The 24968-nt window shown below is 40.2% G+C and overlaps 1 protein-coding gene across 1 annotated transcript in view; it reads left to right on the top strand.

Moving 5' to 3' along the window:
• Positions 1 to 9278: 9278 nt before the first annotated feature.
• The window catches only part of TPK1 (thiamin pyrophosphokinase 1), a 205523-nt gene continuing 189833 nt past the window's right edge, over positions 9279 to 24968 (top strand). The window contains exons 1-2 of the mRNA XM_010003042.1: positions 9279 to 9354; positions 9722 to 9791. Of these exons, the coding sequence (XP_010001344.1) occupies positions 9279 to 9354; positions 9722 to 9791 (146 nt within the window). The remainder of the gene's footprint in view (positions 9355 to 9721; positions 9792 to 24968) is intronic.

Here is a 24968-nt window from a genome sequence, read left to right as displayed (position 1 = left end):
GAGTATTAAATCTGACAACTGACAAAAGATTACTCCAAGCCCAGCAGCCTTGAATATGAATCATTGTAATGAACTCTGCATGGAACTGTACCTGCAGACAGTCCAGAAACTCGGTCTGGTGAAAACACAGTTGCTCTTCTGCTTCTGTCTCTGACAGCACACTACTCTTACTACATCTACTGATACTCAGTTTTTTTTCTGATCACTGTTGTGTTTTTTGGTACTGTAAAATTTGTTTTTAAAGGGTGATCTATTATTTTTTTCTTTTTCAAAGTGAACTTTTTTTTTTTTTCAGGTAAGATTTAGTTTTTATAACTGTGTAAATTGTTTTTTGGCTAAAACTCCAGGGAGGTTTTTGTATGTGGGAGAAATTGTTTAATTGTCTCTGTGTTTCATTTCTGTGTGAACTTTTTAGAGAGATGTGTTATCTGTGTGGCTTTTGCTCAATATTGAATCAATGCACTCAGAAAAGAACAGTGTTTCCTAATTCATCATCACATTGGTTCCTTCCTTTTATTCTCATATTTAATTACTTAATGAATTCTGTCTCTGCTTGGCTGAGATTTCGATGGTGTTTACAACTCAAAGCAGAGTGACTAAAGAAGCAGTGTAACTTTGTAGGAAACACAGCTACCTTACTAGATGTGCAGTAGTTTTTTTTCTGAGATCCATAATCCAGCCCATGTAGAAGCAGGATGCCCTCTCTGGTGCTTGTGATCTGTTAACTGGAGAACTGCTGTGTTTCTGTGATGTTCTTTGTGTGATACAGATGGTGTAGAAGTGAGGTATGATGGGCCTTTCTTGGGTACACAGGCAATTTAAGACTAGCAACTATTGTTTTCTTTGCAGCATTTTTAAAACTAAAATTTCTTCCTGCACTGCAAGTCAGCATGAAAAATTGCAAATTGCCAATGGCAGAAAAAAACAAAGGGCAAAAAAGAGAAATTTTAGGTGAAACTCCTAAGAACAGTCTCAATTCTAGAAATTGCTGAGTACTGCTACAGAAGGCTGATAGTTCTTGCTACTATTGAATATAGCAGCATGAATGTACACCTATAGCAGCAGCTTAGAAAGCACTTGTATATCTATTTAATTTCATTTGTATGCACAGAATATCCTGAAAGCAGGTGACATTCCTCACTGTGCTTATTTAAAGCCCTTTAACACTGCTGCAAATGTAATACCAGTGACAGGAGCTAAGCCTTTTCAGCTTTAGACAACTTAAGGATGGGCCTGTTTTAAATAGTTAAAAGCCTTTAGCAAGACCAGAGTCCGGCTGCAAAGCAGGAACTATTAGGAACTGACAGGTGATTTGCTAAAGAGAATTGCAGTTGACTGGAAGAGAGATGTCTGCAGTGCACTGTACTTGGTATGAAATAGCTGTTGCATACCTGTTAGCACAGGTGAAAACACATGGGTGGGAGGGAATAGTTTGAGATGCAGAGAGATCCCCTAGCTAGCAATCTGCAGCCACACAAAGCCATGAATTCACTAAGTACATTTTTGCAGTTCCTGCAGGAAAGAAGAAGACAAGAAGCACATAAATACAGATTACATATTTTATTGCTGGTGACTGGTATTTATTATTAATGCTCAGACAAATGTCTTAGCCAAACATATCAAGCAAACCGAGCAATTCGCTGCTTATCTACCACATATTATCACATATATATTGCTACCAGTACTCCAAGTCATTAATTAAGCAGGGTTCTCTTAGTTGTAGATTAAGTTGGCAGGTTAATTATGGTTACCAGGTTACTGAATCAATAAATGAATGAGGGAAACAGACTGAATACCTAGAAGTTATATAAAATTAGAAAAGGAGCAGAGAGAATATACCAAAGCAACTTAAGGGGAGATGTCAGAAATTGGAATTTAGGCAAAAACATGGATTAATTTCAAGATCTGCTTGAAAAAAAACCAAAAATTTAAATGCTATTTGCAAGGAATAACAGGAATAATGAAGATATTGTTTTATTTCCTAGGTATTGGTACTGTGCATAAACCCTTTTTATGCCCTCATCTTACTCAGTCTGCAAGAGTTGCATGTGTTCTGTAGGGTCTCTTTCCCTGCCTTTTTTTGCAGGGCTGTCAAAGGTGTGATAAAATACTTGCTTCACTTCTGCAAAAAGCTTCAGAACTAGTTAGCTCAGAGCCAAAGCCTTCGTTTTTGTGTTTGATATGCTGTTCATATCCTGCCTCAAAGTGTCAGGAAGTTAATTATATCTATCAAAAGAGTAAACATGATTATTTTTTTTCCATTATTTTTGTTGTGTTAGAATATTTTATTTTTTTTTAAAAAAAGCATATTCCCTAATAATTATCCTTAAAATTGGCCTTTCAGCTTTGGTCACTGAAGGGAAATAATTCACTGGTTCCTAGTAGAAGAGACACCATTTAAAATCAAGGATATTATTCAGAAATACTTTGGTTACTTCAACACATTGGCCAGGAGAAACTCTTTCAGAGATACCATGGCCAGATGATATGCTCTTGAGGTAACTCTCCCTCAGTGTAGGTGGAGCTGGAATGTATTTACACTCAGCTAGTGCTGCAGTGCACTTGTGCTCTTGTGCTCTGAATGGCATCTCTTCTCATCACAAATGCATGAAATGGTACCTTGGGGCTCTCTGGCTGAGCAGGGTGGCCAAGGGCACGAGTCTCCTTTGCTTCCAGTTGTGCTGTTTGAAAAAGCTTCTGCTCCCAGTTGCATATCACGGTATCTTTGCTGGAGGTGTTGGTCCTCCTGACCCATCAGAGCTCAGTGAGCTACTTAGAGAACCCTTCCTTAGTCTGGCTCAGTTCATAGAGGAAGGATGAACCAACAGCATTTAGGTAACATCTTTCCTGATTTAGCTCTTTCTGATATACATAAGCTAGAGAGTACTTCCATGTGCAGTCCACCTGGCAAGTCTGAGGGGTCTTTAGTAATGGGATAGTAACCTTTGGGTCAGAAGAGAAGGTGTGTGCAAGGCTTTCTGTGTTCTGGCTAGCCACTGAAGTTATTCTTACCTCTAACCTCACCAAGGTCACCCTGGTAGATAACTTGTCTTGGACCCATGTGTTGACCATTAGCACTTCATCCCTCTGTGTCATTTTCCACCTTTTTGGTTTTTTTGGGTTTTTTTTTGTTTGTTTTGAGTTTGTTTTGTTTTTTTTTTCATCTGTTTAAGTCAAAAAGACACTGGAAGCAGATCTCTCTGTTTTCACCATGCAAAGCAAAACAAAGCCACAGTCTTGTTCAGGTTCTTCACTTTCTGCTGAAATAATTAATGAGGTTTTGTGTGAGCTGTTGCGAAGTGCCTAGAGACTCCTAGATTTGCCTACACTGTTGCTGTGCTGCGCTTTAAACAAATGGTTGTTTGTAAAGCAGTTTTGTCTTTAATATAAAAGGCACTGTATGGAAGCAGTTCCTCTTATCTTTTCATAGAGAATTTTCCATCTGAATTGTAAGCTTAGAACTGCTGACTGTCTTCTTAACCACTGCCAGATGATGATAGATGTTCCTCCAGCTAATATATATTGTTACTTTTTATCAAGCAAGGCTTGGTTCATAGCTGTAAAAATAATATGATTTACTGGCTTCCAGCCAATCAGATAATTACCTGCTAGTTACTTACCTGGGGCTTTGGTTCATTCCAGTGTAAGTCATTAACTTGCTGGTAAAGGATCAGTACCTCATCAGTAGTTTAAATAAGTTTACAATGTTGCCTGCCAAAGTTTAATTAATTATTATTTCTTACTATTTATAGGAATATATATGTGGGGGACAGCTATAAATTGTAGTTACATAAGGCAGCTATTTTGATTTGAAATATCAAGTAGTAGCCCCCTATCCATGCAAACAGCATACAAGTGTCGTAGACTGTTACTTAGGCACCTTCAGGTTTTTGGGAGAATGTAAGAGACTGATTGAAGACTTTTCTTTTGTAATACTTAGTTCATGTTGGGTTTTTCGTCATGTTGTTTTAAAATAGGAAGATCAGGTGAAGAGATCATAGGACAGGCTTGTGCTAAGTCTATTGAGGTAATTTACAGTAGTTATGGCTCTAGATGTCTTAAAGGAATTGTGGCAGATAATAGACTATTTAATTTCTCTTTTTCTGTATCTCATCCCCCTTCTTTTCCCAGGAAGTCATAAGCCAGTTGTTTGTTTAAATTGCGGAAGAATAGATATAAAACCCGCTGTTCTCAGAATGAGAAAGCTAGGGCTGTCTTTGGCCTCGGGAAGCATCCTTTATGCAGGTTCTGCACACAAAGTTAGAAAATTATTTTCCTGCAGCCTTATGGTTTTGGTTATAAAGTGTGTCTCAATTGATGAATTAGTTCTGTAGCTCAAGGGAAGAGATTCTGTAATTGGTTAGGTCCTAGGCCTTGCTTAGGTGTCTTACATCTGCTAAATAAACTGATGGGCGGAAGGACTAATTTAAGGACAGATATTACACATTGTTCTTGCACTGGCCATTACTAAATTATGTGTGAGCTGAACTCCCTGAAGGAACTTAAAAATATGTCCAGGTGAAAGGAATTAAATTAATCCAGTTCCAGTTGTAACCTCAAGTAAGAGGAGAGGTTAAAAGTTTCCAGTCAAACAAAGTGGGAAGAAAAGGTGATAGTTCTTGTCTCGTGATGTTTATATTCATCAGGATGGATGAGGAACCTGGCAAGAGCCTGAAGCATTGAATCACCATGATAAGTGGCTGGCCAGCTACCATAATTTAGAATTATCTCAGCTAATACACTTTGTCAGGATCAAATGTACTTGACCTTAACTTGTTACTACATGTTTGAATGGTGACTGGAAGAAACGGGCAAAGTAGGGTAAAGAAACAGAAGACCATGGTCTGCACAAGAAGGCTGAGAGGTAGTGCTTACCAGGGTGGTGTGGGTACTGTAATACTACAGACAAGAGAAAACAGGGGTCACTGGAGCAGGAACAGTGCTAGAAGAGATCCTGAGGAGTGCAATGTTAGTTCTCCTGCCCTGCATATTCTTGCAGCCTGCAGGAAGAAAGCTGCTGTACCCAAAGCTACCTGTGATAAGCTGGTAGCTTTTGTGCTGTCCTGCTGTCTTCTCTTTTTTCCAAAAAGCCTCAGCCAAAGTCGCATGGTACTGCACGGTGGATATACCTGTACAGAACGTTCCCTGTGGTGTGAGTTCAGCAGCCTAGTAAGGATGGCTTGAAGATGAGAGCAGGTATAGAGATGAACTTAGCTGTTTGTTTTTACAGGCTGTGTTAAGTTGATAGCTAAACTGGAAGGAGAGGCGGATTGCCCACCTAATGAGTGCCAAAAGGAAAAATGTAAGTTTGTGTCACTGCTGAGAGGTGTTTCTGACTGAGAAATAAACACCAAAGCAAAGTGACTTTAGCTGAAAATTGGATTTTCAGCAGCAGGAAGTACACAATCTGATAGTTTATACCTTTTTACCCCAAAAACTTGAGCAGGCTGTTTCTTTTCTTTGTCTCTTCTTTTTCCCTTTCCCCCCTTCCCCTCTGATCCTCTGACTTTCAGTCCTTTCAGGTCTACCAGTCAGTCTCCATTTGCTTGCAGCCCTGGAAAGAATTTTGTGGTCTAATGTAGAAACGACAGCTTCTTTTATCTTGTGTACTTTGGTTATCTCGCTTGTGCATCTCAGAGCAAAACTGATAAAAGCCTGCTAAGACAAGATGGTCGTTTTTAGTCTTTAATAGCTTATCATATTTTAAAAATCTCATGAAAGAACTGTGTGCTAGTTAACTGATGATTAATAGGGATGCTTATGAATAAAATATGCCAATTTTTATCTGATTTTGTAATAATAGTGTTAGACTTTTCTCCTTCTTCTGACTTAAGTCTATATAAACAAAGGGATCAAAAGAGAACAGCATGTCTATGCGTGTTTAAATCTTTTGGAATTAGTGACATGTGCCCTTTGTTGTCCCCAAGTTCTGTGAAAGCGTGGAAAATTATTATGGTTTTGTTGCTTTTGTAGCCAGCTAGTTCAAGATTTAAAGCCAAGACCTAACCCACCTGCTTTATATCAGTTGTTTCAAACAGTCTGGAACAGTATAGGAACTATAGTAGAGTTAACTATTTTGTGCCATGGAAGGGAGAAGAAAACAGGTACTGTAAAACCTATTCCCTCCCTCTGGTTTTTATGCAGGTCATTATACATCCACCATTGTGAACCTTTTGCCTGGGTGAAAATATTGTTAGTTTTAAGGTGTGAGTTCCCCCTTGTTTAGACAAGTACATAGCCACACCTGGAGGTTTTGAATACTTGCCCCCCATGTAGTTAAGTTGACTAGGAAGTAGGTTAGGATAGATAGGATAGGTTAGATAGAAATAGTAGGGTAATTTAGATAGAAATAACCTATTTGTAAAGTGACACAGTCAGATGAAGATTGGCACTAGTCTGATAAAACCAGATCAAACATCTAATTAGAGAAACAAGAGAAGAAGTAAGTGTTCTGTGAAGCAAAAAGCCGTATGTGTGTGTGTGACATGGATGTGTGGTTGAGGGGGACCCCTCCTATTGAAGCCACAGGATTTCAGACCACAGCCCCCTAGCTATCCAACAACTGTCATATACTGGGGTGCTGAGGGCAGCTGGACTGCAGTCTTACGTTGCAGAAGTTAATAAAGAGTTTATGACTAAAGGATCATGTGTGTTTATGTGTATGACCACTTAACAACACCTGTAATCAAGTGAGGCCTGTTGTGAGAACAGAGTTGCAAAGTGGCAAATACCCAAATGGGGATAGGGTATTGGAAGGAAAGGGGGCCCCAGGTTAATATTCAAGCACCACCTCATCCAAGCTCAAAATCAAAGTGTCCTGAAGAGTAAGAAATCAAGTAAGAGAGCCAGGAGACCTGCATGGTTGAGCAGGGAATTACTGGACAAACTTAAGTGGAAGAAAGAAGCTTGTAGGTTGTGGAAAAAAGTGTTGACCACTTGGGAAGAATACACAGATGTAGTCAGAGTGTGTAGGGATGCAACAAGGAAAGTGAAGGCCTCCTTAGAAGTAAAACTGGCAAGGAAAGTCAAGGACAACAAGAAAGGCTTCTTCAAGTGCATTTGAGGTAAAAGGAAGGCCAGAGGAAATGTGGGCCCACTGCTGAATGAAGTGGTTGCCCTGGTAATGGAAGATACAGAGAAGGCAGTTACTCTTTGGCTCTGTCTTTACTGCTAAGCCTGACCCTCAAGATTCCCAAGCCTTCCAGACCACAGAAGTCAGGACTGATGAAGACAACCTTGAAGGAGATTTGGTTCAAAATCAGTTAAGGAAACTGGACATCTACGAATCCGTGGGCCCCGATGAGATGTACACATGTGTGCAGAGGGAGCTGGCAGAAATCATTGCTAGACCCCACTCTTCATTGTCTTTGAAAAGTCCTGGAAAACAGAGGTGCCTGAGGCCTGGGGAAAAGCTAATGTCACTCCAGTCTTCAAGAAGGGCAAAAAGCAGAACCCGGTTAACTACAGACTGGTTAGCCTCACTTCCATCCCTGGAAAGATGATGGAGCAGCTTATTTTGGAGGTCATCTCTTAAGTATGTGGAGGAAAAGAAGGTTATCAGGAGTACCCAGCATGGATTCACCAAGGGGAAATCACGTCTGACTAGTCTGATAGCCTTCTGTGATGGTATGATGGAATGGATATATGCAGGCAAAACAGTGGGTGTTGTCTTCCTCAACTTTAGTAAGGCTTTTGACACTGTCTCCATATAAACTCAAGAAGTGTGAGTTAGAAGAGCGGAGAGTGAGATGGATCAAGAACTGGCTAAACAATAGAGCCCAGAGGATTGTGATCAATGGTGCAGAGTCCAGTTGGAGACTTGTGACTAGTGGTGTTCCCCCGGGATCAGTACTGGTCCCAGTCTTATTCAGCATCTGCATCAATGACCTGGATGAAGTGATGGAGTGTATCCTCAGCAAGTTTGCTGATTACATGAAGCTGAGAGGATTGACTGATACACCTGAAGGCTGTGCAGCCATTCAGTGAGATCTAGACAGACTGGAGAGCTGGGCAAAGATGAACCTAATGAGGTTCAAGAAGAAGTGTAGAGTCCTGCACCTGGGGAGAAAAAACACCAGGCACCAGTATAGATTAGGGGTTGACCTGCTAGAAAGCAGCCCCATGGAGAAGAACCTTGGGGTCCTGGTGGGCAACAAGTTCTCCATGGGACAGCAATGTGCCCTTGTGGCCAAGAGAGCCAATAGTATCCTGGGATGCATTAAGAACAGTGTGGCCAGCAGGTCAAGTGAGCTTTTCCTCCCCTCTGCTCTGCCCTAGTGTGACCACATCTGGGGTATTGTGTCCAGTTCTGGGCTTCTCAGTTCAAGAGGGACAAGGACATGCTGGAAAGAGGCCAAGGGAAGGCTACAAGGACGATTAAGGGACTGGAACATCTGTCATACTAGGAAAGGCTGAGAGACCTGGGGCTGCTTAGTCTTGAGAAGACTTAAGAGGGGACCTTATTAATGTCTATAAATATTGGAAGGGTGGTTGTCAAGAATGGGCCACTCTCTTTTCAGTGGTGCCCTGTGAAAAGACATGGGGAAGTGACACCAAGCTACAACACAGAAAGTTCCACTTCAACATGAGGAAAAACTACTTGACTATGAGGGTGACGAGCACTGGAACAGGCTGCCCAGAGAGGTTGTGGAGTCTCCTTCTCTGGAGACTTTCAAGACCCATCTGGATGCATTCCTGTGTGATCTTCCCTAGGAGTTCCTGCTTCAGCAGAGGGGTTGGATTCAATGATCTTCAGAGGTTCCTTCCAACCCCTATGATTCTATTAAATACAAAGTAGTTATATATATAAATAAGTAATTTATTAAGGCGACAGATACAACAAGTTCAAAATAACTGTTGATAAATGCACTAAGACAGTGCTACTAGTAGATGCCAATATTGCTAACAATAATAGTACAAAGATTGTTTCACCCCTACCCAAATGTGAAAGTCATGATGTCTTACCCAACAAAGTGTTCCTGCCTGGGTGAAAGAAGAGGGGGTCAGGCCTGTCAGCCCGTTCCAGAGGAGATGCTCTTCTCTCCCTGAACAAAGGATTTGAGAACTAATTTAACACCTATTGATGAGGTGGGACTTAGGTCATAACTAGTTTATTGATTGTTTCTTTACAGATTAATGATGTTTATTGATTAGGAAAAAGGTAAGGGAGACAGCCAGTGCTTCACATGTGAATTCACCAGGTTAAGTCACACAGGCTTTGATTCCGGCCTTTATGGTGCGACCTCTGGCTATGGAGCCTTGCTTTGTTTTGCGTGTAGATGCCCAGACTTGCACCTGATAAGAAGTCAGATAAAGCCCTGGCCTTTATCGAACAAACTGACCACGGAGCCTTCAGTTAGTTTCACAATTCACGTGCAGTCCAACCGTGTGGTCAATGACAGGATGTAGCCCTTCCAGCCAGTGAATCAGGCTTGTCCTCCCTAACAGCCATAGATTAGCCTAGTTGTTGGGTCCAAATCAAGCACTGCTTATCTTGTAGTCCTTTGCACAGATCCTTTCAGGAAAGTTAAACCAAAGCACAGTAGAAATTTCTGTTTTCCCTGTCAGGTCTAGGAAGTTAAAAGCCATATGAGATCTCAGGTTTATTCCCAACGCTGTAATGAACATTTGAGTTTACACAGACATATCAATAATGGAGTAAGTGGTTGTGGTTTTTTGTTTATAATGTTGTTATATTCACATTCTGTTTCTTCACTTGTAGCTGCACTGAGAGCTTGTGCTGATGGAGGTGCCAATCGTCTGTATCGCATCACAGAAGGAAGCCAGGACACGTATGTTAACCGTAAACATGAAGTCATTGAAGTAATCTCTTCCCAGTGAAAGTAAAAAATGGGGGAGCAGTTACTGAAGCAGCTGCCTGCTCTGTGCAGGCACTTAAACAAACTGTGGGAGCTAATATAATATTTTCTCCATGTTAAATTTAATTTTAATTCCCAGCTACAATTTTTAAAAACATACGGGTGACATGAGATACCTGTTTTCCTTAAGCCCACTATTATTTTTTTCTTTTTGAAGGCTCTGCTTTCAGTCTCTCATTTTATGCATCCATCAGAACTAGGCCTTTGATGTAGCCTCTGAAAAACTTGCTGTGCCCCTAGCAGGGGCTGGCTAGAGGAACATGTAATGCCTCTCACCAGGAGCTGAAACAAAGTATGTCATTTTCATTCCTCTTATGAGGCCTTAGAGGAAATCTGTTTGGTTTGTCAAATTAGATGGATAATAAAATCGAAAGTCTACACTTCTTAATTATTTCTAAATTAGAATCAGGGCATCATGTATGACCAAAGGCAAGTACAGAGTTTATCTATAAATGTATACGCTAGATGAGGAAATATGACTGATTGCTTTGTGTAATGGCATTTAAAATAGTAAAATATCCCAGGTTTTTGTCCCAAAAATGTCAAGCTGAGGTTTTGATGCAAAATACTACATTCAAGTGGTTTCTCATTTTTATAGTGGAACTATGAAACACTGTGTAATCTGAGGTTACTAAAGATTCTTTGTGCTTGTCCTTAGTATTTTCATTTCTTTTGGGCAAGAATTAATTAATAAATAGTTTAATAAAAGCAAAAGAATAAAGCTGATTCTTGGGGCAAAGGAATGAGACAGGTATTTGGCAGATCTTACAAACTTAAGAATAGTTTTGTTCATACAGCCAAATCTGATACATAGATTGCTTTTCATATCATGACAAGTGTGTGATGGAAGCCAGTTTCCTTCTGTCCTCCTAAACAAAAATCAGAGTTGGAGAGAAAGACTGTAGTCTTAAAGGAAAGGTTAACTGAAAAATTCTTCCTTTGTTACCTGTGAGAAGTTTGATTGGTGAGATCAACAACTGCTAAAACAGAGACTGACGTCTTGTCAAGAACTGCTAACTGTTGTAGAGTATTCCTTTTGTTGTTTTCTGTGTCTCTTCTCTGAATAGTTGCCCACAGAGCCATGCACAACTCCATCTTGAATTAAAACAATAATCTTTTCAACTTGAAGTAAGCAGTTATCTTTGATAATAGTGGTGCTTTCCAAAAAACAGCTTTCCATTTTACCTTCTCCTGTAATCCATTAATCTCTTCTGCACATCTTTGTTTGCATTAAATAAATATAATTCAGAGGAAAATGGGTTATTATACCTTGAGTGAATAGTTCTTCAGTCTTACATACTTGGCCCTAGGAGTATTCTTTTTCTCTGTCTTTCTTCTTCTCCTCTTAATTGCTTTGGGTAATTGTATTTTACCTTCAAAGTGATTCTTTTGAAGCAAAAAAAGACTTGCATAATTTTGATTTTTGTCTTTAAAGAAATCATTCTACTGGAAAGAATATTAATTTCCTGCTCTGAAGTATTTTCTCTTAAATTCTCTGTCCAGTGTTATTAAAGAGCTGTCTGCTTAGACTCTACTGACATGGTAATGATTTTTTAATGCTGTCTTAACCTTCTTTTTAAAACTCTATTTTATTCAAAGCCCAGATATCTCATTGCATTTTATCAAAATCTAAAACCTATAGTCCTTCAATTCTAGAGAGATTATTGTATCCAAGAGATATAAATAAAGAACTTGATTGATACTTTGGGCTTGATTCTCAGTGACAGCAAAGTGTCCCTCTGCTGCTGTGGTGGTGTGAACATTCTTTTAGAATGGGAATAAATTATAGCATTCTGGAAAAAGGACACCTTGCAATATGGGGCTGTTGTAGGGCTGTTTTCTTTTGGAGGTGAAGTAGCTGTTACTGTATTGAAGGGTCCATTCCAAATACCAGAAAAATATAGTACTAGAAATTACCTCAAGAGATGTATCTCTCTTTCAGTCTGCTTTAAGGTGAAGACAAACCTATTGATTCCATTCCTGATGCATACCTAGCTATCTAGTTCTTTAAAATCTTCAAGTCCCTGAAGTCCCCCCACCCCATCCAGCTTCCTCTGCTTTATGCTAAAATATGCCCAGCGTGTTCTTTTGTTATTGGTCTTCTTTTCTTCCTGTTCTTAATGGCCTCCCTTATCTTATCTTAAGGGGCTGTGGCTCTAGCTAGGCAAGATGCTCTGCAGGAAACTTAGCCAGTGTTAAACTTGATTCTCATGTTAAGTTGGCCTACTCTGTTGAATGGAAAGCAGCAAGACCACATTCAGGGGGCCTCCTTTTTCCTGCCTCTATGGATTTCTGTTTTCTCCCATCAGTATCTTGATGTATTTGTGCTTTAGTAGTTCACCTCTCCTCATGAAGCAAAAGAGGCTCTTGCTTTCCTCTCTGCAGTGCTGTGCAGGCTGCCTTAGCAATGTGACTTCAAGTCATGAGATCAATGTGAGATTTTTATGTCTTCACCTGTTTTTATCATGTGTTTTGTTGGTTTTCCCATAAGCTTGGGTAAAAATTAGCTAAAAAAATCTGGATTGCAATTATCCTTGTTTGAAAACAAATAAACCAACCCAAAAAACCCCTTCATTTTTGTAACTACTAATGAGGAGAAATCTTGCTGGGTTTTTTCAAGGATGCGTTTAAACAAATTACCTTCTAGAGCAGGAGAGGTAGGAAAAGTAGCCAAAGAGACAGGATAACTTTTCCTTGGAGAGGCCTGTCTTTGGGAGGTGTCAGTGCTTGTGACAGAGGAAAGGCAAGAGGGAAGAAGGAATGGACTTCTGCACTCTGTTGCTTTTCTCTCTGGCTCTACAACCCAGAAAGGTTGTTTTCCTTAGACTGTGTTTTTCCTTTGTAAACATCAGTTCCCACTTTGAAATAAGGACTACTGCTAAACTGTTCTTTATTGCTAAACATTTGCAGCTAATCAGAGTTAAAGGTGAGTTACTGATCTTTATGGGTTTTTTTGCTCTATGTTATTCTGTGTGCCTTCTCTCTCCTGTGGTGCATTTCTTAAATCACTATGAAGCACCATTATACACTTCAGAGTTAGGTTGTTCCTTATCTGTATCACACAACAACAACTTCTTTCTCAACACTTTCTGATTAAATCTTAAGGCATTGATTAACCTGTATGTCACTGGCTTTAGGGTATAGTGAAGGTGAAGATGCATCAAAAACTATAATTGCATTGGCACCTGGAAAAACAGTCACTGGTACTTGTGTTTAGGTGCTGTTTTCCAGAGAGATGTCAAATCCATTGTGTACTCAGGTTTTGCAACAAAAACAGCTTCAGGTTGAAGAGGGGAGCAGTGGGCTCTAAAAGAGGAAGGATATACCTATCATAAAAAAATACTGGCTTTCTAGGATTCTGTTTTGTATTTCAGAATATCAGACTTACTACTTACATGTAGGACATGAATCATGGAATCATAGCATTGTTTAGGTTGGAAAAGCCCAACCATTAAACTAACTCTACCTAGTCTAATGCTAAACCATGTCCCTAAACACCACATCTACATGCCTTTTAAAAACCTCCAGGAAGGGTGCTTCAATTGACACCTTGGGCAGCCTGTTCCAGTGTTTAATAACTCTTTGAAGGAAGAAGTCTAATCTCCAACCTAAAACTCCGCTGGTGCAACTTGAGGCCATTTCCTCTTAGCCTGTCAGTTATAGCTTGGGAGAGGAGACTGACCCCCACCTTGCTACAAGCTCATTTCAGGTAGTTATAGAGTGATATGGTCTCCCTCAGCCTCCTTTTCTCCATACTAAACAACCCCAGTTCCCTCATACACTTCTCACAGGACTTGTCCTCCAGACCCTTTACCAGCTTTGTTATCTTTATGTGGACTTGCTCCAGCACCTCAAATGTTCTTCTTGTAGTGGGGGGCCCAGAACTGCACAGAGCACACAAGGTGCAGCCTCACCAGTGCGGAGTTACAGGGGCAGGATCACCTCCCTGATCCTGCTGGCTACACTGTTCCTGATGCAGGCCAGGATGCCATTGGCCTTCTTGGCCTCCTGGGCACACTGCTGGCTCATGTTCATCTGGCTGTCATTCAACAACCCAGGTCCCTCTCTGCTGGGCAGCTCTCCAGCCACTCTTCCCAAGCTTGTAGCGCTGCTGGGGTTTGTTGTGGCTGAAGTGCAGGACCTGCTATTTGGCCTTATTGAACCTCATGCAGTTGGCCTCAGCCCATCAATCCAGCCTATCCAGGTCCCACTGCAGTCTTCCTACCCTCAGGCAGATAAGCACTCCCTCCCAGTTTAGTGTCTGCAAATTTACTGAGAGTGCACTCGATCCCCTCATCCAGATCTTTGATAAAGATATTGAACAAGTCTGGCCCCCATGCTGAGCCCTGGGGAACACCACTTGTGACTTCATATGCCACAGCTGTTTGGCCTGGCCATCCAGCTAGTTTTTTACCCAGTGAAGAGTGATTTGAAGAAATAGACTCTATAGCCCTGGGAAGCTGTAAATCAGGTATTCTTTATGGCAGCTCTGGGTGCGTGGGTCATCTTTTTTTTAACACGCACACCAGTGGATGAGAACAGTACATGTTCATTAACTTAAAAATATACATATGCATTACCTAACAAAAAAATACACAGGATTATCCAGATTAATTCCCCAAATTCATTATAATATTTAAATCATTTCTCCAAAGTCATTAACATAAAGCTTTGCCCATTCCCACATGCACACTTCCTCTCAGTGGTCGTGGGCAGGGGTCTCTTGGAGGAAGGCTCGTAAGTCTTCTTCGGTGTGCTGGGTCATGTTCCTCAGTCTGGCAGGGTGGCTAATGTACCCAGCTGAATCCTGCTTCTTGCGCTCTCAGGCCAGACACATCCTAAATCAACACAATACCTCTAGCAAACATTAACAGATTCTATTGTGCAACATCATGTAGGTTTGGCAAATTTAACCCTTAAGTCTCTAATTCAAGTGTATACCAGGCTAAACCATGAACAGCCAGTTTCTCCAGGAGAATGCTGTGGTAAAGCATGTTGAAGGCTTTACCAAAGTCCAGGTAAACAAAATCCACAGCTGTTCCCTCATCCTCTTAAGTGAAATAAAAATAGAAGAAAATCATGTCTGTTATGTAGGACCTGCCTATCCTGAACCCATGCTGACTGGGCCTGATCACCTGGTTGTCCTGCACATGCTGCATAATGGCACTCAAGATGATCTGCTTCATAAACTTCCATGGCACTGAAGTTAGATGGACAGGCCTGTAGTTCCCAGGACCCTCCTTCCAGCCCTTCTTTTAGAAAGCCATCACATTTCAAAGAATCATAGGGTGGTTTGGGTTGGAAGGGACCTTCAAAGATCATTTAGTTCCCACCCCCCTGCATGGGCAGGGACACCTCCCACTAGACCAGGTTGCTCAAAGCCCCATCAAACATGCCTGACTACAGCCTCCCTTCAGGTAGTTGTAGAGAGTGATAAGGTTCCCCCCTGAGATAGAACACAGTGACAAGTGGTGTCCCTCGGGGTTCTGTACTGGGACCAGTATTGTTTAGTATCTTCATTAATAATATTGACAGTGGCATTGAGAGCACCCTGAGGAAATTTGCCCATGACACCAAGCTGGGTGGGACCTTAGCAACCTTCAAATACCTGCAAGGGGCCTATGAGGGGAGACCTAATCACAAAAGCATGTAACAACACGACAAGGGGTAATGGTTTCAAACTAGAGAAGAGTAGATTTAGGTTGGAAAAAAGTAGTATGAGGGTGGTGGATCACTGGAACAAACTGCCTAGCGAGGTGTTGGAGGCCCCATCCCTGGAGACATTCAAGGTCAGGCTTGATGGGGTTATAAGCAATCTGGCTTAGTCCCTGCTTATTTCTGGGGGGTTGGACTAGATGACCTTTAGACGTCCTTTCCAACCCAATATATTCAATGATTCTATACTCAGGTAAAATTTAGGCACTGATGCAGAAAACATGGAATGAGATTTTCTGAGTATAGTTACACTAGAAGAGCACAGTGGTCTTATCTTTAAAAACTATTTGTTATATGTTTTGAGGAGAATGTGAGATAGTCGTACATACGAAGTTTTTCTTTATTGATGTTGATTTACAATGGGATATGCTTCAGTAATGTTTAAAAAAAATAGGCCACTGAAACTGTGAGATCAAAGCTATTTCAAATGGCTCTCCAATGGCTGCTGGTGGTGAAGAGTTCTTTGAATAGAGTGATTACAGTCAGAAAGCTGAGGTGGTGCTTTATTTGTTAAATTGCTTAAGGAAATCTTTAACATCTCGCATTTTTGCCTGACCTAAAAACTGTAGCAGTGTTTAAAGATCAAAATCTGGACCTTGAGTTTATCCTAATAAATTGTGCAGCAGTGTTCAGAAAACCCATCCACATCCACAGGCTGCTCCTTAAGGAATTATCTGGTTTAAGATCCATTTTTTTTAAGTCCTAGCTTTCTTTGGAAGACTACCAGGCATCAACAAATTTAAAAAAAAAAAAAAAAAGCAACAACTTCTCATTGTTCAGAAATATTATTCCATTTGGAGTTACATAATGAATTTGTTTCAGGTAGTGCAGATGAGAAATTCTCAAGATACATTAAGTTCATCTACTTTTTGGCTTTTTCTTTTATATCTTCATTTTAATTACTTTCACTCAATTAGGTTTTCAAATACTTTTTTATTCCAGTAACCATAATATGTATAATTCAAAGTTTGTTTCAGAGGTATCAAGAGTTGAATATCAAGAGACACTCAAATATTCAGTCCTCAATTTAAATGAAGATTAGCTTCCTGTACCTGGGAGGTGTTCCCTGGAAGTACTAGGGAAATAACATCACTAGGCATGTCAGGCATATTGGGTCTCTGAATCAAATGCTCACAGAAATTATGAGAGGTGAAAATCATTGGTGCTGTTTTTACTGCTGGGTTTCTCTTGATATTAAATAACCATATAAAGCCAGACCAGGAGTGTGTATTCTTCTGGAGTTATTGACTAAGTGGCTATAGTGCTTTATTTCTGTTCAGTTAGTTACCAGGTGCCATAAAGGAAAAATCTGCGAGTTACATACTCATACTTCAGATTCACTTGAGAATTTTAGGAGGGGCAGAAATACTGTGTTTTGCAGATTACACAAAGTGGAGTTATATTTTGAGGGAGACATCAGCAAGCAGCTGTAAAAGCTGTTTTACAGCCAGGTTTACTTGGAGGTGTTTCTAATTGTAGTTACTGCTATATTCCATGAAACATAACAGAAAACAGACAAGGGCTTTTCCATCATCATCTCAACCTGAAAATCAAACAACACATTCTGATTAACAACAGAATCTGATTTAAAAAATAATAACAATAAAGGTGCATGTGCTTATTAACACTATTTAGTTTAAGATACTGTTTATGTTGAATTTGCTGCTTTTGCAAACTGGAAATTGTAGAATATTAGTAATCTTCATAACTGATAATGATGGCTGGTGACAGTGTTGCCCCTTGTTGTGACTCCTGAATTTTAGACCTCTACTAGAAAGTCTCATTAAACTCTTACCAAAGGTATGAAATGGCCAGCTTTGCATCCCTGATGTACATGTACGTACATGGATGCATTCAGGATTTCCTTCTTTTATGTCAGGACATGCTGGAAGTAGGTTACTGCCTTAGCACAGGACCACACTTTCTTTACAGGAGAAAAGTAAGAAGAATAGAACTCTTAGGTAGAACTCGTGGTTGAGATTCACAACTAGCAAAAGTAGTTGTACCAGGTTTCATCTAGATTCTACAGGTCACCTGAGCAGGAGGATAATATAGATGAGGCACTATATAGACAGATAGGAGCAGCTTCACATTCACAAGCCATGGTCTTCATAGGAGATTTCAACCACCCTGACATCTGTTGGAAGAACAAATCTGCTAAACACAAACAATCCAGGAGGTTCTTACAGTGCAAGGATAACTTCCTTTTCCAGGTAATTGAGGAACCAACAAGGAGAGGTGCTATGCTGGGTCTTGTCCTCACCAACGAGGAAGGGCTGGTGAAGGATGCTAAGCTCAAGAGCAGCCTAGGTTTTAGTGACCACAAAATGGTGGAGTTCAAGATCCATAGGGCAGCAAGGAGGGCTCACAGCAAGCTTACTGCCCTTGACTTCAGAAGGGCAGATTTCAGCCTCTTCAGGGATCTGCTCAAGATTGTGTCATGGTATAACATCCTGGAGGGTAAAGGCGCCCATGAAAGCTGGCTGATATTTAAGGATCACCTTTTCCAGGCTCAAGGGCAGTGCATCCCAACTAAGAGGAAGTAAAGTAGAAACTCCAAGAGGCCAGCATGACTGAGCAAGCAGCTCTGGGGCCCTCAGCACAAGACAGATATGGACCTATTGGAGAGGGTCCAGAGAAAGGCCACCAAGATGATTAAAGGCCTGGAGCACCTCTGCTATGAAGACAGGCTGAGAGAGTTGGGGTTGTTTAGCCTAGAGAAGAGAAGGCTCCAAGGAGACCTTATAGCACCTTCCAGTACTTGAAAGGGGGCCTACGAGAAGGCTGGGGAGGGATTTTTCATCAGAGAGGACAGTGATAGGACAAGGTGTAATGGTTTTAAACTGAGAGAGGGGAGATTTAGGTTAGATATTAGAAAGAAATTCTTCACTGTAAGGGTGGTGAGGAGCTGGAATGGGTTGCCCAGGGAGGTTGTTAATGCCCCATCCCTGGAGGTTTACAAGGCCACCAGGTTGGATGAGGTTTTTTGCAACCTGGTCCAGTGGTTGGGTTCCCTGCTCATGGCAGGGGGGTTGGAACTTGATTATCTTTAAGGTCTCTTCCAACCTTAATGCTTCTGTGATTCTGTGATCTCAGATTCTCAGTCAATCACCTTTAAAATAACAGGCAAATAGCCTTTAAGAAGGGCTAAAATGCTGTGCTTGTTGTCTCATCAGAGTTTCTGACACTTCCTTGTTAAAAGCTGAGCTTATAAATGGGCCAGATCAGATACTTCTGAAGTCAGTATTTAATAAAGAACAGTCCTGTGTGGCAGCAGGCTTGATCTCCATTAGCACTGCACATTTTGGCCTAAGTCCACAGATTGTCTTCTTTATTTTGATAAATGCATTCAAAGACAGCATTAGAGCTCTGTTGTTACAGCCACATCAACAGTCCTAAGTGTGAGATTCTGCTTTTCTGCACTGATGCTAATCTACTTAAGGGGTAGATGGGAAGGACCAGGACAAAATCTGGGGAGATAGAGTGATGAGCAAACACAAAAGAGATGGACAGTTTGACTCTGGCTGCCAGTGAGGTGCACTGCCCATGAAACTGAGGTATTCCAGTAAGTGCAATAAAAGCCAAGTTCTCATTGCCAACCAGAAAAAATAAAGGGTCATGATTTGCCCAGAACAGTAAATCTGAAAGAGGGAAAAAAAAAAAAGGCCAAAAGAAAAATAATAAAAAAGGAAAAAAAAAATCAGTGAAAAAGAGTGGCTGAGGAAAGGGGAATATTGGGATACTTTAATTTAATCCCAAGTCTCTCAGTTAGAGGGCTTGTATTGCTTCAGCTTCTTCAAATAGCTGTATCTGTTCCTCTAGAGTACTGTAAGTAGAGGAATGTCACCTCCATCTGGGTGATTTCTGGCTTTATGACACGGTAAAAATCATTTATGGCCATCCCAATGCTAGAAGTTAGGACTTTGTAGTGATAAAACACCCATGCATTGAGTCACGGCTGGAAAAAGCAGCTTGGAAAAGAGTCTTAAGTTGGTCTAATAGCATTCAGCCCTTTATGGTGTTTCTGTTCATTGTGTCTAGGGAGTAATGATCAGGATCCAGGGAAAGCTGGCCCTCTGCGTAGAATTTGGGTGAAATGTATGACTGTGTTTCTTTTGGATCTCTGAATATCAATAGAAATGAAGGATTAGGCCAACAGTAGTTTATTTCATGGAGCAGTACTTCTTACAGTTGTTTGGGGTGGGCTGGGAGTCAGAGTTTTACTGTGTTAGAAACAAAGCAAAGCTAGAAAGTTCTTGGAGGCCTCAAACCAGGACAAGTCTTTGCTGCAGTGGTAGTTGTTTTTTAAAATTTAAAAAATGAACTTTATATTGAATGTGGCATAAGTGATCTTAGACTTCAAATAAGTTCTGTTAAGAATGCCAAGATCAACGTTCAGTCTCAGAACACAGAAATACACGTGCTGTCAGTGTCTTAAAATGAATGTTAATAAATGACTTTAAAGTTGACTGCTTTGCACTGATGCCCTTCAGTGATTTAGGGAAGGATTACTAGAGCTATAGCACCTGTTCACTTTTTCAGCTTTTTTTTTTCATAGTCTAGAAAATTCCCAGAGAGGTGATGTAGTCCCTTCCACATAACTTCAAATTACAGAATATTACATAATGGAATTGAACACAAATAACACGCATAGATAAATTATTCCGATTAGTTTTTGCTGTCTCCAAAACGCCCTTTCACTAAATTTATTAGTGATTGTTGGAGCGTAAATATATTCTGGATGTTTATTTCTTGGTTCTCTTTCCTATTCTCTTTCTTCAGTAGACTCTGCTCTCTTTTTATAAATATGTGAAAGCCAAAAGTTGTGACTTTTAGCAATCTGCATTCAAATGGGTGCCTTTATTTTGAGAACAGATGATTGTATACCTCAAATTAGTTTAAATCCAGTATTAGTGAAACCAGTAACTTGCAAGTGGTGGGCTTTATGCATTATAGAGTATAATGAGAAGTAAAACTTTAAAATATGAATCCATTTATCTTTAAACGGTTTTTCCTAGTTCTGCTAAAATTTGTTCTTAAATTTAATTGCATTCCAAGAGAGTTTCTGTTTTACAAATGGACTCTATCACCTTTTAATTTTAAAATGTTTTGTGCTGCAGTTGTTTTCACAGAAAATGCTATCAGGAACAATGAACTATGTTCTCAAACTATGATCAAGGCTACTTACTTCAGTTGATAAATGAGAACAGTTAATAAATTAATTATTTAGGGCCAAATGATGAGTACTCTCTGCCTTTTCTGACTTATAATCTTCTTCTGACTTCTGACTAAGTCTTCTAATGCCTAAATTTAGTTGTATTTTTTAAAAAGATATATTATGCTCTGTCTTACAAGCAGACTTTTTTAGAGAGAAGTTTTAGGCAATGTACCTGAAAACCATAGTGAATACCAATCATAGAGATATGTGGAGAATTCTGAGTTTTGGGCAAGGAAATAAAGATCTTTTGGGATAACAGGGGAAAATATAGGGGGCAGTAGTGTTAAAAGATAATATGCATAATAATAATAATAATATAAAATGCAGATAATAAGATAAAATGCAGTTGGAAGTGGCATAAGCTATACATAAGCATCTTGCCTTCCAATCCCAAATAATTAGGCAGAATGACGTCTGATCATGTGGCAGGATGTGAAGCCAGGAAGGTAGATTGGATCCCAGGTTACAGTGTCATAAAATAAATGGTGATGGATGAAGTTTCATTGGGGTTGTCTTGCCATACTTCTCTACCTGTGATAGACGTTCCATACGAGTAAGTCTGCAGTCTGTCTGCAAACTGATTTTGCTGTCTCTGCAAAACTCTAGACTAGTATCAGCACAACTACAAAAGTGAGAATGTTTTGGGCTGAACATGTAGTAAGGTAGTAGGGTGGTTTCTGATACCAGAGTGAGCTTGTTCTGTAAGTATGCCTTTACTTGCACATGTTTTCCATCTCATTTATCTTTTTGTAAGCACTTGTGTACATATAAGCACCTCAAGAACAGATTAGTGCTGCAAAGATACTCCTGGAAGAGTAAACTTTAGAGATGTGAGAGAATCATAGAATCATAGACTCTTAGGGGCTGGAAGGGACCTCGAGAGATCATCTAGTCCAACCCCCCTGCCAGAGCAGGGTCACCTAGAGTACATCACACAGGAACTCATCTCTCTCAGAAGAGAGCAGTAGATGAAGGGCTAGATGACAATTTCAGAACACCACCAAAATACCTGTCTGGTGTGAGACAGTGATCATGAACACATTCAGAATAAACATGCATCTGTCCTGCAATAATCCTTTTTAACTCAAATAGCTACATATGCATGTACTGTATACATAAAGTACTGAAATAGACTAAGAAAGAAATGCGTTCCAGTAAAAAGCTCAGGGCTTTTTTTGGGTTTGGACTGATGTCCTGGTTTATTCCTCTGAGTAGCAATGAATATTGAACTAAATTGACTGCAAAATGAAAAAAGGTCAAACAATATCTGAGAATGAATACAGCTCACCATGCTTGAAATTTATGTTTTATCCTAGAGGGAGAAAAAACAAATCAGAACTGACCAACAGCTGTCTCTGTGGGCATGTCATGCAGTTTTTGCTAGAAATTAGGTTTTGGTTTTGTTTGGGTTTTTATAAATGAGAGAAAATTAAGATTCTGTGCAACTTTGTCAGAATTTCTATCACAGGTTTTTGAGCTTTTTAGTTTTAGTGTTACTTTATTCTTCTTCTTTAATGTCACAACACAGGAATAGATGAGACCTGTATTTGCCAAACAGGGACCCAGATCGCCTTTTCTAGAGATTCATGATCCTCTATTGACTTAATTGGGAAGGGATTAAGCTCTAGATGTCTAAGTAATTCCACCCTCTCCATACATTGCCCTGAATTCTTGCAATATAATTAATGTTTTATGTGATGCATCACTTCTCCATGGTGATTGCAAGCAGGGAAACTGCCACAGCTAGATCTAATGTTTTCAGCAGTCTGGTACTGTTCCAAAAGCCTGGAAAATGGATGGAGCAAGAGTGAGAGTCTTGCTGCTGCTTTGTCAGTAACCAGGTCCTCCAAAGACTGAGCCATAATCCATTTTTATCCCTTGAGCTTTAAGAAACCCAACCAACCAAAGCCACCAATCAACAAAAAAAAAACCCTAACAAAACAAACTCAACTTCTAGCTGTGTTAGTAGTGTTTGAGCATCTATTACTCTTGATTTCAAGTTCAAAGCAAGAATTGGCAGTAGTTGGAAATTGCTACTGCTTATTGTATTCAGAATTACTTGTGGTGCCCACACAGCAGTCAAAGTATTTAGTGTAGTCTTTGGAAGCAGTTACACTAGGAATGGAATTAATCCTATAGCAATAAATTGTTCTTGTACTAGTAACTCTTGGGGGATATCCCATCTGCACAAGCTGCTTGACTCTCAAACTCCCTGATTTTCTCTGGTTGTTAAGAAATTCCATCCAAAATAAGTTATTTTTGACATAAAGCTGAGTGGCCTATTCAAGATATTCACATCATGTGGCTAATGGGAATGTGAGAGCAAAATATTTTGGATCAGAGTACACACGTGCATGCAATTTGCTCCATATTTCTTGCATTGTGCCTTTAAGCATCTTGAACTCTGTGTAAAAGGTGTCTGGCATGTAAAAAAGAATAGCAGCAGGAAATAATCTTGTAGCTGTTCCCCTTCATTATTCGTTATAAGCATTATGGATAAGAAGAGTGGCTGTCTAACTGAAGGTAGTAGTAGGGATTTGCTGCTTGAGACTGGATTATTCCATTACTGTGGAGAGAGCTAATAGGATGCCAGTGGATAAGACTGATAGGGATTGATAGGTTAGAAAAGGTATATTTTTAGAGTGCCTGGTGTACTAGAACACAGCAGGTAGCAATGGCAGTGGATAAAAGGCTGCTCCTTTGGACTTTCTCCATCTTTTTCTTTGGCATAAGAGAGATAGTATGTCATAGTCAGCTGTAACTCATATCATGTATTATGAGGGTAGGTGGATTTTTATGTTGCCTTGTTGTTGTTTTTTTTTTTTTTAATAAGCACATGGGTGGTTAGTAGAGTGATTTTAATTGTTTTTGTTTGCAGTTAGTGTGTTTTAAAGTCCAATGACATCATTCAGCATGCTGGTCAGCCAGCTGTGGGCCAGAGCATTAAGAGCATTGCCTGTGGTTGTCATCTCCTGTGTAGAAGTGGAGTTACTCTGCAAGGGCTTGAAATCTTACGGTCTTTATGCACTGATGCAACAGAACTCTGAATGTCTCTGTTTCTCTGTCAGCAGGGCTTTTGCCCCAATATTCAGGAGAGTTAAACAGATTAGGTGACAATTGGCACAGTCGTAATCTAAAAAAGGCAAAAATTGGAAGAGAGAGAGAGAAACAGGGTGCAAGGAAAAGGATGAGAAGGGAGTGAAAATGTTTTTGATGCTAAAGCTGAAGAGGAGGAAAGATTCTGAAATAAACCAGGCTAGGAACTCCAGTGTAGCAGCCGTTATTCTGTCAAAAGAAAGGAAAAAAAAAAAGGAAGGTTCTATAGTGGTAAAGACAAAATGTGATTTGCCTCTGGAAGTTGTAGCAGTATCTGTGGGAGGACTGATGTTTTCTAATTTTATAAACTGTAGCAGTCATGCTAAATGCTAATGACAGATCGGATGGGAAGTGCATGCATTAAGCTATTTTGAATGGTGAGAGAAAGACAAACTGTCCCCAAAATACAACTGAAAAAGAAAGAGTCAGTAAACAATAGAGCTCCATTTTTCTTGCTAAGAAAAAGGTTTGACGACAAATACTTTTAATTAAGAAAGTGACAGATGTGGGTGTCAATGTCTCTTCTTTCTGATGCTTTTAGTTTTAGGGAAAAAAACTGTGCACAAGGTGATTTTGAGGATGTTTTTGTACAGTAGGGAATCGTGAGGAGCATGCATGGATTGATGGGAGTGTTAGGTCTCAGAGGGAATTCTCAGGATGATGAAGAATCTGTTTCGAAGAGTTAACATTGCTAGCGAGTGAGTTACTGAACCCGTGCCCACTCTGCAAGCATCAGCTCTGATTGGCACCAAGAGGCCCACATTGATCCATCATTCAAAGCTTTGCAGCAAAGCAATGAAAGTGACTGCACGGGCTGTGGTTCTGCCTCTCATCTTGTGAAAAGGTTACTGCTCTCTCATTTCCTCTTTGAGTCAAAGCGTTTCAAATTGAACAGCAATTTCTCAGAAAGATGAGAGCTGGAACTCTTCTACACTGTCATTGGGCTTGGTGGGACACTTAAGCTTCTGTTGGCTTAAACAAACAGGAATTACTTGAGCAAATCGTTCCTCATTTCCTCACTCCCTCTTCTCTGCCCCACAGTATAAGCAGCAAGGAAGAGC

The sequence above is a fragment of the Chaetura pelagica genome, unplaced genomic scaffold (assembly GCF_000747805.2).
Source record: "Chaetura pelagica isolate M959 unplaced genomic scaffold, ChaPel_1.0 scaffold117, whole genome shotgun sequence".
Taxonomy (NCBI): domain Eukaryota; kingdom Metazoa; phylum Chordata; class Aves; order Apodiformes; family Apodidae; genus Chaetura; species Chaetura pelagica.
This window is presented reverse-complemented; position numbering and strand designations above follow the sequence as displayed.